The sequence below is a fragment of the Oryctolagus cuniculus genome, chromosome 5 (assembly GCF_964237555.1).
Source record: "Oryctolagus cuniculus chromosome 5, mOryCun1.1, whole genome shotgun sequence".
Taxonomy (NCBI): Eukaryota; Metazoa; Chordata; class Mammalia; order Lagomorpha; family Leporidae; genus Oryctolagus; species Oryctolagus cuniculus.
In genome coordinates this window covers 41,905,464-41,922,244 of record NC_091436.1, presented here as the reverse complement: position 1 = coordinate 41,922,244, position 16,781 = coordinate 41,905,464, and the positions used below count along the sequence as shown (strand labels likewise).

The window sequence follows — 16,781 nt, the reverse complement described above, 5'->3', positions numbered from 1 at the left end:
ATGGCAGACCAGGAAGAGGCACCTGGCTCCTAGCTTCGGATTGGCACAGCACCAGCCGTAGCGGCCATTTGGGGAGTGAACCAACGGAAGGAAGACCTTTCTCTCTGTTTCTCTCTCACTGTTTGTAACTCTACCTGTCAAAATAAATAAATAAAAATCTTTTTAAAAAAAGGAATTTAAATTCTTTTTAAAAACTGCTACTTTAAATATAAGGACACTAGCTAGGACCCGATAAAAGTGTCTTAAAGAAAATTTGTAATATGCAATCACTAGGCACAGGAAATAGAATGGCTCTATTAAAATCAGAAATGTCAACTTTATATAGAATGTTCCCAAGGAAGAAGAGGGACGTTTCATAATGAAAATGTCATTAGAGTCTGGACCAAGATGGAAGCATAGGGAGGGCACTTACTGCTCTACTCTAGGGGAAGATAGTTAAAAACATGTGGAGAGAGTCCAATCTCAGGGCAGAGTTAGGGAGAAAACAGCAGAGGAATCTTGAGGCAAATGAGAGGGACACTATGGATCTACAAGGAGAGTGTGGACATGCCCAGCTAAGCAGCCCAGCAGCCAAAAGCCTCAACATTAGCTTTGGAGAGTGAGATGAGACAGCAGCAGCTCAAGCCACTGGTGATAAAGTTGCTGAAGAACCTGGAGTGAATATGACTTGGAGCCCTGTAGGGGACAGTGTACCTGCCAATATGGAAGGAAAAAGAAGGGGGCACATTTCTCTTTCCTGACTGACCACCCAGCACCAGTGTCCTGTAACTAGCTGTGAGAGAGTAGGCCCATTTTGTATATACATAACAGCTATGCTAGCTCATGTCCTCACACCCAGCAACCAGCTGAGTGAAGACTTCTGAGTCTGGCTGGGAGAATTGACAGGGGGCTTGGTTCTCATGACTGTGGGAGCCTTTTGTTCTGGGACTCTGAAAATACTGTGGCTGCAGTGTGTGAGGGTGTAGGGTGTGGCTGGGCCTTTAGATACTCACTGTGGGTGGCTCCACATGCTTAGGGCCCCAGGATTCCCTGATGAGGGTCATTGCTGAGGGATCCATACTCACACCAAGGACTGCACAGATCCTTTGTGTGGTTCTTGTGGCAGTGCAAATGAATATTATGCCCACCGGGGCTAGCAACCAGGCACTGGTCTCCTCAGAGGAAGGAGCAGATTAATCCTCCCCTCTGAGGAAAAAAAAAAAAAAAAAGAAGAGATTTACCACACTAAATCTGAGTGTTTCCTTGGACACTCCCCTCACTTTGGAGCACTGAACAAAGCTCCCTGGCCACACTCAGCACACACCTCAGGGTAGTCACTGAAATAGCAGACATTTTACTAATCTACAGATCAGAGATCAAAGCCATCATGAGGGAAAACACCAACAACAAGAACTATCTCCACAAATGCCCCCAAATAAATGCAGCAACTCAAGAAATAAGAATCAGGAAGACAATATGATGCCTCCAAAGGAACACAGCAACACTTCAACAGTAGAATGTGAAAATGAAGAAAGATGTTGAAGAAATGCCAGAAATAGATTTCAAAAAATTGATCACTGGATTACTTAGAAGTAATCAGAAGAAATCCATAGATGACATAAATGAACATTTTTCACATGAAATTGAGATCTTCAAGATAAATCAAAATGAAATATTGGAAGTGAAGAATTCAATGAATCAAATAAAAATGTGGTGGACAGCCGGTGCCATGGCTCACTTGGCTAATCCTCTGCCTGTGGCGCTGGCACCCTGGGTTCTAGTCCCGATTGGGGCACTGGGTACTAGTCCTGGTTGCTCCTCTTCCAGTCCAGCTCTCTGCTGTGGCCCGGGAGGGCAGTGGAGGATGGCCCAAGCACTTGGATCCCTGCACCCGCATGAGAGACCGGGAGGAAGCACCCATCTCTTGGCTTTAGATCAGCGCAGTGTCAGCCTTAGCGGCCATTAGGGGAATGAACCAATGGAAAGAAGACCTTTGTCTCTTTCTCATTGTCCATAACTCTACCTGTCAAAAAAAAAAATGAGGTGGAAAGCCTTAGCAACAGATGTGGTGAGGCAGAAGAAAGAATATCTGAGGTAGAAGACAAATTGCTGGAACTTTTACAGTCAGACCAAAAGAAGAAGAAGAAGAGGAGGAGGAGGAGGAGGAGGAGGAGGAGGAGGAGGAGGAGGAGGAGGAGGAGGAGGAGGAGGAGGAAGAGGAAGAGGAAGAGGAAGAGGAAGAGGAAGAGGAAGAAGAAGAAGAAGAAGAAGAAGAAGAAGAAGAAGAAGAAGAAGAAGAAGAAGAAGAAGAAGAAGAAATGAGAAAACTAAAAATAGTGTTGGAGATTTATGGGATACTATCACGGGGCCCAACATAAGGGTCTTAAGAGTTCCTGAAGACATGGAAAGAGAGGATGGATTAGAAGGCCTTTTTAGTGAAGTAATTAAAGAATTCTTCCCTAATTTGGAGAAAGAAGGGAGGTCCTAGTACAGGAATCACATAGAACTCCTAATAGACATGACCAGAAAAGATCCTCTCCATGACACACTGTATTCAAACTCTCCATAGTAAAACATAAAGAAAAGATTCTAAAATGTGCACTACAGAAATACCAGATTACTTTCAGAGGATCTCCTATTAGACTCACAGCTGACTTCTCATAGGAAACCCTACAGGCTAGGATAGATGGAGAAATACATTCCAAGTCTTAGGAGAAAACCACTGTCAACCCAGAATACTGTACCATGCAAGGCTTTCATTTATTAATTAAGGTGAAATAAGAACATTCCATAACAGAAATTGAAAGAATTTGTCACTACTACTCCAGCCTTACAAAAGATGCTTAAAGATAAGTTACACACAGAAACATGGTCATCACTATGAAAGAAAGTGAAGTTATAAAAATCTCCCAATAAAAGTACAAAGGAAAACCAAAGTAAACAGGAACATTTATAGAAAAATGGCAGGGAACTTGAACTTACCCTGTTTTTTTCTTCAGTTGTTCCTTAGATTTCAGTTAATCCTGTTAATGGGGATCTAGCCAGATATTAAGGCTTTTGAATCTTTTTGAAAAGAAGAGATTGATTAAATTAGACCATCTTTTTTTTTTTCTTCCCTTTCTTATTGTGTGATTACAGTGTTAGGTTTTCATTCTTATGTCTTTGGGCAGAAGAGTGTATCAGTTATTTTAAAATAATTTTCCCTGTCTTTTAAGCTCAGACTATAGTGTGTTGTTGCCACACACAAAAAAAATATTGGGTTTGCATTACTTGAATACTTGAAAGCTGAAATTAATAAGATAAATTATGTAGTGAATTGGGTTTTTATCTCTGGATAAAATTAGAAATGAAATAAAGATTTGAACTATTTAAAGGATGAATATATTGAGAGTGCTTATAAGCACTGTGAACCCTTTTGAGTTTGAGGCATTCCAAATTCAAATGTTTACTAGATCTTTCTCTTGAATTCTTGCTCTTCTTTTCTGTGCTTCATGAATTTACTCTTTTTTTTATTTGACAGGTAGAGGTATAGACAGTGAGAGAGAGAGAGACAAAGAGAAAAGTCTTCCTTCCATTGGTTCACTCTTCAAATGGCTGCTATGGCCAGCACTGTGCCAATCCATAGCCAGGAGCCAGGTGCCTTTTCCTGGTCTCCCATGCAGGTTCAGGGACCCAAGCACTTAGACCAGCCTCCGCTGCCCTCCCAGGCCACAGCATAGAGATGGACTGGAAGAGGAGCAGCCGGGACTAGAACCCAGCGCCTATATGGGATGCTGGCACCGCAGGAGGAGGATTAACCAAGTGAGCCACGGTGCCGGCCCCCATGAATTTACTCTTATTACTGATGTTGTAAAACAACAGGGTTAAGGTGCCATTATATCTCTGTTTCTTATAAATCCCATATCTTTTCTAGTTAGGAAAAAAAATAGTGTTAAAAATATTCTTTATGTCAATTTTTCGTTACTAGTTTGCCCACTAATGGTATTTTAGATACCTTTAATCATTTTAACAGGATGTCTATAAAAATTTAAAGCATTACATACTATATTTGAACATTAGTTTTTGTTCTGTATTTTCCTTCTCCACTCTTCTTTTGTTCATGAATTATTTCTGTGCTGGCTAATTTGGAAACATTTATAAATATTACAGATATATCGTATGATTGCTATCTAATTTACTTATTTTTTTAAAGATTTATTTATTATTTGAAAGTCAGAGGTACACAGAGAGGAGAGGAAGAGAGAGAGAGAGAGAGAGAGAGAGAGAGAGAGGTCTTCCTTCTGCTGGTTCACTCCCCAGATAGCCGCAACAGCCGGAGCTGCACCATTCCGAAACCAGGAGCCCGGAGCTTCTTCCGGGTCTCCCACGTAGGTACAGGGGTCCAAGGACTTGGACCATCCTCCACTGCTATCCCAGGCCACTGAATCGGAAGTGGAGCAGCCAGGTCTCGAACTAGCACTTCAGGCCAAGGCATTAACCTGCTGTGCCACGTTAAATAGCCAGCCCTGCTATTTAATTTACTTCTAATGTAATAAGAGAGCAAAGTTTCTCTGCAAGGTTTTCTAAATTTACTGAGACTTGTTTTACATTTTAGCAAATATCTTTGTGAATTCTCCATGTGCTTGAGAAGAATATGTGTTCTGGTGTATCGCATAGTGATATATAAGTCTCAGTTAAGTAATTTATTAATGCTGTTAATGTCATTTAATCCCTTACTGTTTTTAACTACTTTTTCTATTTAAAAAGAGCAAAATTTGAAATTGTGCTACTTCTATCTCTTTGCTATTGTAAATAATTGACAAATGTGGGTTTACAAATATTTCCTCAAAATCCTGCTTTCAATTATCTTGAACATAAACACAAAAGTAGGATTACTGTATCATGTAATAATTCTATTTTTCATTTTTTGAGGACATTCTGTGCCTATTTCTACAGTGGCTACAATTTACATTTCCATCAATAATACCTTAGAGTTCCAATTTCTCTACATCCTCGTGAACATTTATTATTTTCCATGTTTTTGATAGTAGGTAATCCAGAGAGTATGACTTGATACCTCATTATAGTTTCAGTTTGAATTTCTCTAGTTATTAGTGATGTTGACCATCTTTTCATATGTTGGTTGATCACTTGCATATATTTGTTACAATATACAAATAAAAAATATTTTTATTTTTAATGGAAAAAATAATTATACATATTAATGAAGCTTAATGTGGTATTTTAATTCATGTGTACGATGTGTAATGATCACAACAGGGGGACTGGCATACATATATATCTTCATAGGCATTTATCATTTGTTGGTGTTGGGAATATTCAAATCCTCTCTATTTAGCTATTTGAAGTATTCATAAACCGTTTTCGACCATACTTATCTCATTGTGCTATAGTACATTATCAGGTATTCCTCATATTGAACTGCACCTCTGTATCCACTAACCATCCTTTCTCCAACCCCCTTATCCCACATCCTTCCCTGTTTATGATAGCCACTATTTGTATCCCATACTTCTATGAGATTATTTTTTAGCTTCAACATGTAAGAATATTTGGTATTTCTCTTTCTGTGCCTGAGTTATTTCACTTAATGTCCTTCAGTGACATCCTCCAGTGACAGCACATGAAAAGATTGCATTCTTTGTTGTGGTTGCATGATATTTCCTTTGGTATATATGCTTTTGTTCATTCATCTGTTGATGGCCACCAGGGTTGATTTCCTATTATGACTATTGTGAATGGTATGGCAACAAGCATGAGACTCTTCATTATACTGATTTTAATTCCTAATATAATAGTGGGATTGCTGAATCATATGGTATTTCCATTTCTGGTTTTTTTTTTTTTTTGATGAAACATCATACTGCTTTCCATAATGGCTCTAATAATTTGTATTCCCACTGACAGTGAATGAAAATCTTAGTTTCTCTGTATCCTCATTAACATTTGTTCTTTCTCGCCTTTTAGATAATATCTATTCTAATGGGTGAGATAGTATCTTATTGTCATTTTCCTTTGCGTTTCCCTGATGATTGATTGGGTGAAGCATGTTTCCATATACTTGGCAATTTGTATATCCTGTTTGAGAATTGTCTGCTTAAATCATTTGCCAGTTTTTATAACAGACTACTTGTGGGTTTTGGCAATAGTTCTTAATTGCTTTGTTTTGCTTTTACTGTTTAATTATTTCAGTTCCTTATATATTCTGAATGTTAATCCTGGTCCAATGGATATTTTGAAAATATTTTCTCTCATCCTTTACTTTGTCTCTTCATTCTCTTGATTCTTTCCTTTTATGTACAGAACCCTCTTAGTTTAATGTAATCCTATTTGCCAATGTTTTCTTTTGTTGTCTGTCCTTTTTCGGTCATATCCAAAAATCTTGCCTAAATCAATGCCCTGAAGGATTCTTCCTATGTTTTCTTCTGATAATATCATAACTTCAGGTTTTACATTTAAGTCTTTGATACACTTTGAGTTGATTTTTGTATTTAATGAGAAAGATGAAACTGTTTTTTTCCTCTGCATATGGATATTTAGATTTTTCTGCACCATTAATCAAAGAGATTTGTTTTCTCCATTGTATGTTCTTGTTACCATTATCATAAAACAAGAATATAACTATGTGGATTTATTTGTGGTTCTTCCTTCTGTTCCATTGACCTATGTGGATTTTGTTGTTGTTCTGGCTACCATGCTTTTTTAGTTACTATAATTTTGTAGTATTCTTTTAAATTGGGAATTGTAATGCCTCCAGTTTTGTCTTTTTCTTCTTAGTATTTCTTTTATTATTTTGACACTTTTGTGGTTTTACATTTATTTTGTGATTGTTCCTTCTAGTTCTGTGAAGAATGTCATGAGCATTTTGATGGGTGTTGTATTCATTCTGTGTATTGTCTTGAAGAATACAAACAATTTAACAACAGTTTTGATAAATGAACATGGACTATCTTTTCATTTTTGTGTCTTTTTCAATTTTTTCATCAGTGTTTGATAATTCACATTTCAGAGGTCATTCATTTCCTTCCTTAATTTTATTTCTCTGTATTTTTCAAAACTATTGTGACATGTTTACATTCTTGATCTCTTTCTCAGCAATTTCATTATCAGTGTATATGAAAAGCTACTGATTTTCTACATTGATTTTGTATCTGGAAACATTTCTGAATTTGGATTTTTTTAGGAATCTATAGGTTTTCCTGTATATAAAATTCTATTTTCTGCAAGTAGGGCTTAGTTTACATCCTTTGCTGTTTGATGCTTATTATTATTTTTTTCACTCACTGCTCTGGCTATAACTCCTTGTCTTGTCCCTCATATAGGGAAAAAAAAAACAATTTTAGGTGTTCTACTTCTATTAGTACATAGGATGAAGGAGTGTCATATGTAGCCTATGTTGTGTTGAGATACATTCTTTCTATATATAATTTTTAAGTATTTTTTAAAAAGACTTATTTATTTATTTTAAAGGCAGAGTTATACAGTGTGGGCATCCTTGTCTTGGTTCCAGATTTCTCCAACTTTTTCCCTTTCAATAAGAAGCTAGCTGTGGGTTTGTCATAAATTGCATTCATAGTCTTCAGAAATGTCCCTTCTATACCCATTTTGATTAAAGCATGTTGTATTTTATCAAATGCTTTCTCTGCATCTACTGAGATAATCATATGGTTTTTGTTCTTTAGTTTGTTCATATGATATATTACATTTATTGATTTGCAAATGCTGAACTATCCTTGCGTAGTAGGGATAAATCCAACGTGGTCCAGGTGAATGATTATTCTGATGAATTGTATTTGATTGGCTCATATTTTGTTGATAATTTTTATGTATGTGTTCACCAGAGGTATTGGCCTGTTTTTCACTTTTTCTGTTCTTTTTCTGGTTTAGGAATTAAGGTCATGCTGGCTTAAAAGGAGTTTGGAAGGATTCTTACCCTTTCAATTGTTTTGAATAGATTGAAAAGAACTGGAATTAGTTCTCTAAATGTCTGGTAGAATTGAGCAGTGAAGCCATCTGGTCCTGGGCTGTTCTATGATGGGAGGGTCTTCAATACTGCCTCAATCTTCATCTTGGTTATCAGTCTCTTTAGGTTTTCTGTGAGTTCATGGCTCACTTTTGGGAGACTGTATGTTTCCAGGAATCATTTCTATTTCTTCTAGTTTTCCAGATTTGTAGGCTTAGAGCTTTTTGTAGTAATTCCTAATGATTCTTGTTTTCTTCTGTGGTATCTTTTGTTACATTTCCATTTTCATCTCTTATTTTATTGATTTAGGACTTCCCCTAGGGTTTTTTGTTTTTGTTGCTGTTGTTCTTTGACCCAATGTCGTATCTATTTGATTTATTTTGTAAAAAAAAAAAAAAAAAAAAAGAGAGAGAGAAAAAGAAAAAAACTCTTCATGTCAGTGGTCTTTTTGTACTGTTTTATTTTTAGTTACAATTTTGTTTATTTTTTCTCTAATTTTAATTATTTCTTCCTACTAATTTTGGGATTGGTTTGTTGTTGTGTTGCTAGGTCCTTGAGATGCACTGATAGCTCATTTATTTGGTGCTTTTCCAATTTCTTGATGTAGACACCAATTGCTATAAAATTTCCTCTTAACAAAGTTTTGCTACATCCCATAGGTTTTATGTATTATATTGTCATCTTCATTCATTTCCAGAAATTCTTTTATTTCTCTTTTGATTTTGTTTATCATCCACTGTTAATTCAGGAATAGGATGTTCAGTCTCCATGTGTTTTCATATATTCTAGAGATTCTTGAGTTGTTGATTCCTAGCTTCAATCCATTGAGGTCAGAGAAGATGCATGTATGATCTTGATTTTTTTGAATTTGCTGAGACTTGTTTTGGCCTAGCCTGTGGTCTGTCCTGGAGAAAGCTCCATGAACTGGTGAGTGGAATAAGTATTCTGCAACTGTGGGATGAAAAGTTCCATAAATTATCAGTTAGGTACATTTTGTCCATAGTATCAATTAGCTCTGTCGTTACTTTATTGATTTTATATCTGGTGGATCTGTCCATTTCTGAAAATGTGGTGTTGAAGTCCCCCATTCCTCTTGTATTGCATCTATGTGTCCCTTTAGGTCCATTAGTATTTCTTTTATATAGCCAGGCACCTTGTAATTGGGTGCTTGTACATTTATTATAGCACATCTTCTTGTTGAACTGATCCCTTAAACATTACATAATGCCCTTCTTTGTCTCTTTTCACAATGCTTGTGTTAAAGTCTTATTGTCTGATATTAGGATGGCTACATAAGGTTTTTAAAATTCTTTTTGCTTTCCTTTCGCATTGAATAACCTTTTCCATTATTTCACTTTCACTCTTTGGGTATCTTTGTTAGTGAGGTGTGTTTATTGTAGTTAGCAATTAGATGGGTTTTGGATGTCCCCTTCTTTCTCCAAATTGGGAGAAACTTTCTGTAATTATTTCAATAGCTAGGCATTCTAATCCATTCTCTCTCTCTCTTTTTTTTTTTTTTTTTTTTGACAGGCAGAGTGGACAGTGAGAGAGAGAGAGACAGAGAGAAAGGTCTTCCTTTGCCGTTGGTTCACCTTCCAATGGCCGCCGCGGCTGACGCGCTGCAGCCGGCGCACTGCGCTGATCCGATGGCAGAAGCCAGGTGCTTCTCCTGGTCTCCCATGGGGTGCAGGGCCCAAGCACTTGGGCCATCCTCCACTGCACTCCCTGGCCACAGCAGAGAGCTGGCCTGGAAGAGGGGCAACCGGGACAGAATCCGGCGCCCCGACCGGGACTAGAACCCGGTGTGCCGGCGCCGCTAGGTGGAGGATTAGCCTAGTGAGCCGCGGCGCCGGCATCCATTCTCTTTCCACGCCTTCATAAACTCCTAATACTCGTATGTTAGGTTGTGTGATACAATTTTTCTAATTTGTTATTCTTCTCTCTCTTTTTTTTTTTTTTGGTCTGTCAGATTTCCAAAGATTTATATCTAATGCAGATGTTCTTCCTTTTCCTCATCCAATCTTTTGTTAAGGTTTTCCACCTCTTTTTTTATTCAGTCTATTGAGTTCTTCATTTCTAATATTTCATTTTGATTTTTCTTTAAAGTCTTAATCTAATGGGAAAATTATTCATTCATGTCTTATATGTTTTTCTTTAATTCATGAATTTGCATCTGATTGATTTTAACTAATCCTAAAATTAATCTTTTGAATTCCATTTCTGGCATTTCATCACTTTCTTCATATTTAAATTCTTATTTCTTAGCATTATTTTGTTTCTTTAGGGACAGGGTTCATGTTGACTTCCTTATTCTTGTTTCTTGATTTTCTTTATTTATTTTTAGGCGTTTGTGGAAATTTTTTTTTTTATTCCTCTGATAGCTTTTTTTTAAACTTTTATTTAATGAATATAAATTTCCAAAGTACGGCTTATGGATTACAATGGCTCCCCCCCCTTATGTTCCCTCCCACCCGCAACCCTCCCCTTTCCTACTCCCTCTCCCCTTCCATTCACATCAAGATTCATTTTCGTTTCTCTTTATATACAGAAGATCAGTTTAGCATATATTAAGTAAATATTTCAACAGTTTGAACCCACATAGAAACACAAAGTGAAAAATACTGTTTCAGTACTAGTTATAGCATTAAATCACAATGTACAGCACATTAAGGACAGAGATCCTACATGAGGAGTAAGTGCACAGTGACTCCTGTTGCTGACTTAACAAATTGACACTCTTGTTTATGGCCTCAGTAATCACCCTAGGCTCTTGTCATGAGCTGCCAAAGCTATGGAAGCCTTTTGAGTTCACCGACTCTTATCTTGTTTAGACAAGGTTGTAGCCAAAATGGAAGTTCTCTCCTCCCTTCAGAGAAAGGTACCTCCTTCTTTGAAGACCTGTTCTTTACATTGGGATCTCACTCACAGAGATCTTTCATTTAGGTCATTTTTTTTTCCAGAGTGTCTTGGCTTTCCATGCCTGAAATACTCTCATGGGCTTTTCAGCCAAATCCGCATGCATTAAGGGCTGATTCTGAGGCCAGAGTGCTGTTTAGGACATCTGCCATTCTATGAGTCTGCTGTGTATCTCACTTCCCATGTTGGATCGTTCTCTCCCTTTTTTATTCTGTCGGTTAGTATTTGCAGACACTAGTATAGTTTATGTGATCCCTTTGGTTCTTAGTCCTATCATTATGATCAATTGTGAACAGAAATTGATCACTGGGACTAGTGAGATGGCATTGGTACATACCACTTTGATGGGATTGAATTGGAATCCCCTGGTATGTTTCTAACTCTACCATTTGAGGTAAGTCAGCTTGAGCATGTCCCGAATTGCACATCTCTTCCCTCTCTTATTCCCACTCTTATATTTAACTGTGATCACTTTTCAGTTAAGTTTCAACATTTAAGAATAACTGTGTATTGATTCCAGTATTCAACCAAAAGTATTAAGTAAAACAAACAAACAAAATACTAAGAGGGATAACGTATTAAGTTGTTCATCAACAGTCAGGGCAAGGGCTGATCAAGTCACCGTTTGCCTCTTTGATTTAGTGGAGTGTCTTCTCTTTCTGTAATTACCCAGAGGTGCATGCTGGGTATGGCCAGGAATGGTCAATACTCCAGGGTCATTTGAGTATCCAGAGTAACATGCAAGTTAGACATCGTAGATCTCTTTTTATTAGCTCTTTGCATAGACACATTCTCACCCCCTCTCTTCCAAAGTGAAGAATGCCTAGGTGTTAGCCCACAGTGAGTGCAATTCTCTTCTGTGTTGCTGTAAGACCTGCAGAAATGATCTTTGCAGTCCTCAGTGTGAGCATGGATCTTGTTGCAATTATTCACCCCGCCAAATTAGGGAACTCTGGCATGTGGAGCTGCTCACAGTGATTGCTCAGAGACCCAGACACACCTTGCACCTTCTTGTGCTTTCAGAGCGTTCCCATGGTCTCAGCACACAAGGCTCCCATAGTCATAAAGTGCTAAGGATCTGCTCTGCTATACCTGTTTGTTTTGTCCACAGGGAACCAGAGATTCTCCCAGATCCAGCAGCCTTTGGGTGCTCTAGCTATGCAGTTTGAGCCCAGAGCCTATGATGCATTGGGAGGCTGAGGGCACCTTACAGTCATACATGAGTTCCCAGCTTCCTATCATTCCTCCTTGGTAGAATCAGGTGTCTCTTCTCAGTTGGTTGCTGGGCACTGTTGTTGGGGGAATGGGGAAAGAGAAACATGCCTCTTTTGCCTCTATCTTGGCAGCTACCCTGTCCCCCACAGAGCTCCAGGATGAGCTCTTTCCAGTCCCTCCCCCCAGCTATATATCCAGTGGCATTGGCTGTTGCAGTCTGGTCTCACCTCACATTCCATTTAGGCATTCAGGCTCTTGGCTGTTTGAGGCCTGTGTTGTGTCCTTGCTCATCTTGTGTGTCCATACACTCATACACTCCATGTAAATCTACAGTTTCCCTCTTCCTTTCATGGAATTTCCACTGCAGTTTTCTTCCTAACTTGCGTTCTCTCCATTTTTTAAAACTATTTTACCCTAGCTTAGAGCAGTAAGCTCCCTCTCATTTCTGCCATTTTGAATTCTCCATTTCTAATCTTTCAGTATCATTTATCTTCAAATTCTCAATTCCACAGGAAAATTTCTCATCCATGTCATGTATAGATTTCCTTAACCTATGATTTGCTTCTCATTGCTTCTGAGTAATCCTATGATTAATCTTTTGAATTCCACTTCAGGCATTTCATTAATCTCTTCTTCACATTCTTACATTGCAGTATTGTTATTTTATTTGTGAGGTCATATTGTCATCCTTATTTTTGTTTCTTGAATTTCTGCATTTATTTTTATGCACACGTGGTTATGCTTGCTGGTTTTATCCTCTGATGACTTTTACATCTGAACTATGCCTCTGTGGCTTAGTGGGGTGTCTATTCCTTCAGTGAATACCCAATGGCATCTTCTGAGCGTGGCCAGGAAGCTCTGGTTAGTACTCTAGTAACACCCAACTTTGGTGTGGTAGATCTCCTCTTGTTAGCAGGAAGGAGGGTATAATCACCTCTGTTGGTGTATTCATAGCCTCAGCTCCTCTCTTCCAAAGTGATCAGTGCTCACGTTAGCCCACAGTGGGTGCAATACTTATCCATGCTGCTACAGGAGCCACACAAGGATCTGTGCAGTTCTCAGTGTGAACACTGATCCTGCCTCATTTATCTACCCCAGGCAATCATGAAGTTCTGAGCATGTGGGGACACACACAGTGATTGCCCAGAGACCCACCTACACCTTGCACCCTCTCACATAGTCACAGAGTTCCCACAGTCAGCACACAAGAATCTCACAGTAATGGAGTGCAGAGGATCCAGTTCTCCCTACTGGCCTTTTCCATCCATGGAGAAGCAGAGATGTTCCCACAGCCAGCTGTTTGTGGGTGCTCCACATAGGAGCCTGTGATATGTTGAGAGGCTGTAGGCACCTCACAGTCCTACATGGGTGTCCAGCCTCCTGTCAGTCATCCCAGTGAGACTCAAAGTCAGTGGGAAATGCAGATTTTTCCCTCTGATAAAATCTCTGGATCACAGGCATGCACAAAACCTTCTGGCTACAACATCTATTTTACAATCACACCTCTGCTTATTGCAAGACATGCACAAGAGCCTCTACATCCTATACTGATGTCAGAATGGTACCTTCTCCCTGCTGGTTGCAGGTGCACACATCCCAGCTGCTGCCACAACTACTGCTGTCAAGCTGGTGTCTTATCCCAGCCAGCCGCTGGGCGTGTGCACAAGAGCTGCTGCAGCTGTTACTTAGGTCCAAAATGGAATCTGCCTTCTCTTAGCCAACTGCCTGGCACCATAATGGGGGTCATGTGGAGTGAGAAACCTGCCCCATTTTCTTGCTGAATTAGTGGGTACCCTGTCCCCCTTAAGGCCCCAGGCCAGACTCAGACAGTCTAGTCTCTGCCAGGCTTTCCCTCCAGCTATATCACTAGTGGCATGGGCTGCTGCAGTCTGATCTCACCTTGCTCTCCAAAGCTAATGCTTTCTCTGGCTCTCAACTGCTGGGGTCATATGTTATGTCTGTGCTCATTGCTACACATCTGACCCTTCCAGAGTGTTCCATGGCTTGCTTTTAGATTTATAACTAACTAAAGTCCCAGCAGACCTACAACTATGAAATACAAAATATGACCCATGAGAAGCTGTGATGTACTCCAAAAGAACTACTTGCATTTTGTAATTTATACAGGCAGAAACCTGGGGAACCTTTGGAGTAATGGTTAATGAGGGTGTGAGGTAATGGTGGAAGTAACAAAGTTGAGTCAAGCCAAATTTATTGATTAGAGCTCATTTAGCAGAAACTCTGCATTTAATGTTCCTTATCTGGGAGTTAAAAAGAGCTCTAACATTCCCTGTAGTCTGCCAGTCAGCAAAGGGACTCATACGGGTCAGGAGATCAATGATGTTTTAGCTCTAGTCCATCTCTCAGCAAGCCCAGTGGGTCTCTGTGGTTATTTTCTCAGTTTCAGAGCACACAGTGGAATTGATGTACTCATTAGAGGTAGAACCTCCTTTTCCACAGGTTTCCTGACCTGTGGAATGACAATTACAGTGGGGAAGTCCCAGAGGAAACCATTGTAACTGTTTCTACCTAGAAACATAATAAGTAAAAAGCAATATCACATAAATGGGAAGATAGAGATTAGTGACACAATAAAGAACTTAGAAGATGCAGAGGTTGTGATTCCAACAAAACTCACATTCAACTCTCCTTTTTAGCTTGTGAAGTTGGATCTTGGAGAATGATGATGTATTACTATAATGTTAACATGGTGGTGACTTCAATTGAAGTTGCCATTTCTGATACTGTTTCATTACTTGACTAAATTAACACATCTTCTGGTACCTGGTATTCAGTTACAGATCTAAAACATTATTTTTTAAAAAAAAATCTTGATACTTGTAGTAAAGACCAGCTTATATGGTCCGAATGCTTCTGCTCATTTCCCAGATTTATAGTCTGAAGTCTAATCCCTAAATGTGATAATATTATATCTATAGTATCACATTGGGCCTTTGGGAAATGATTAGACATTTAAACTCTGACCTGATAAATGGTATTCGTACCTTTATAAGAGATATCCTAGAAATTTAGCTTGTTCTTTCCTTCACTAACTAGGAGAAAATGGGATCTCACCAGACATAGTTTACAGACACCTTGATCTCTTACTTCTTAGCCTCCAGAACTATGAAAAATAAGTGCTGTTTGTAATCTACTCAGTTTATGGTAATTTGATACAGAAGTCTCAGGAGACTGATAACACCTGAAGAAATTTGATTTTAGTACTAAAAGTAGGAATACACCTTTACTTTCCTTCTTCGTGCATTTATCAACTCTATGCCCTGTGTCATATTTCAGTCTGTTGGCCTCTTGATTGTCTTTACCTCCCATAAGGTATCACAATGGTCTATTATGTTTATGTTATGTTGAGTGAAGCAGTGATTTAAAAAAAAGGAGCAATTACTCAGCTTTGGTAATACATTTGCATATCAGAGGGTAGGAAATAAAACCAGTTAAAATTCAGGGACCTTCAACCTCAGTGAAATTTCAAGCGAATCAGTGCTTTGGGGGCAGATCAAGATATCCCTTCTAATATGAAGGATAAGTTGTATCTGGATGCTATTACAACCAATAAGAGGAACCATAAAGCCTAGCAAGCTCTTCGGACTTTGGAGGTATCATATTCCTCATTTTGGCTTGAGTACTCTGGTCCATTTACTACAGAATAATCAAAGGCCTTAATAGAGACGTTAGGACACTTAGTCATAGGATACCATATTATCATGTAACTTGAGTTTCTTATTAAGAACTGGGTGTTATATTACCCACCAAGCCATAAAATCAGATGTGCACAGAATAACACCAACAAATAGAAGTGGCATATGTGTTACTGAGCTCCAGCAATTCCTGAAAGTACATGTAAGTTAAGAAGCAATGTATATGCTCATGGTATCCATTTCTATTACACTTCCTGCTGTCTCATAACTTGCACCTAAGGCCTCAAGGAGATGTATTCATTATCAGTTGACAAAGGAAGAAGAGACTTTGACATCATTAACAGATGGTCATGCACAATGTGCAGGTGCTATGATTTGAATAGGATACGGCTCCAAAACACATGCAGATGGTTAAGTACCAAAGTTGGCACTAAGAGGTCAGAGGCTTGATCTAACTATGATGTTTATGAGGTGGGTGAATATGAAGTTCTTAGGTCATTAGAGGTATGTCCTCAGAAGATAATCCTTTTGAGAGGGTTGGTTATAAAGATGGAATGGATTCCCACCACCTTCTATCCTCCCTCCCTCTCTCCATCCGTCTCTCCTTCCAAGCTTACCAAGTTATGGCAGCTCCAGACATATGCCGCTGTTGCCATCCTCTGACATCACCAGATGGATAAACCAATGAGGCCTGCTCAACCTGAAGTTGTGAATCCTGGGAAATGTAAGCAAAATAAATCTCTTTCCTTTGTAAGTAGCTTCTTTCAGGTATTTTTCATAGTGATCAAAAACTGCCTGACACAGCCGGCACCTGTTCAAAGTGCACAGCTGCAGCACTATGACTCTACCTGGGGCATCCCTAAAGGACAGGTATGAAAAGAAGTTCTCACAGTGGGCTGCAATTTCAGAAGTGCTTCTGATTATTCACTTTGCTTAGAAGGAGAAATTGGCAAACTTACAACTATATACTGATTAGTGGACTGTAGCCAATGATTTGGCTGGGATGGCAGAGATTTGGATGGAACAAAGCTTTGCCCCTGTGTGAGCAAAGA

At 38.9% G+C, this 16,781-nt stretch overlaps 1 protein-coding gene across 1 annotated transcript in view; it reads left to right on the top strand.

Moving 5' to 3' along the window:
- Window positions 1-14,837, top strand: part of LOC138849857 (protein LEG1 homolog) — a 39,230-nt gene extending 24,393 nt beyond the window's left edge. Inside the window, exon 6 of the mRNA XM_070074911.1 lies at window positions 14,731-14,837. Within this exon, the coding sequence (XP_069931012.1) occupies window positions 14,731-14,837 (107 nt within the window). The remainder of the gene's footprint in view (window positions 1-14,730) is intronic.
- The last annotated feature ends 1,944 nt before the right edge of the window (window positions 14,838-16,781 follow it).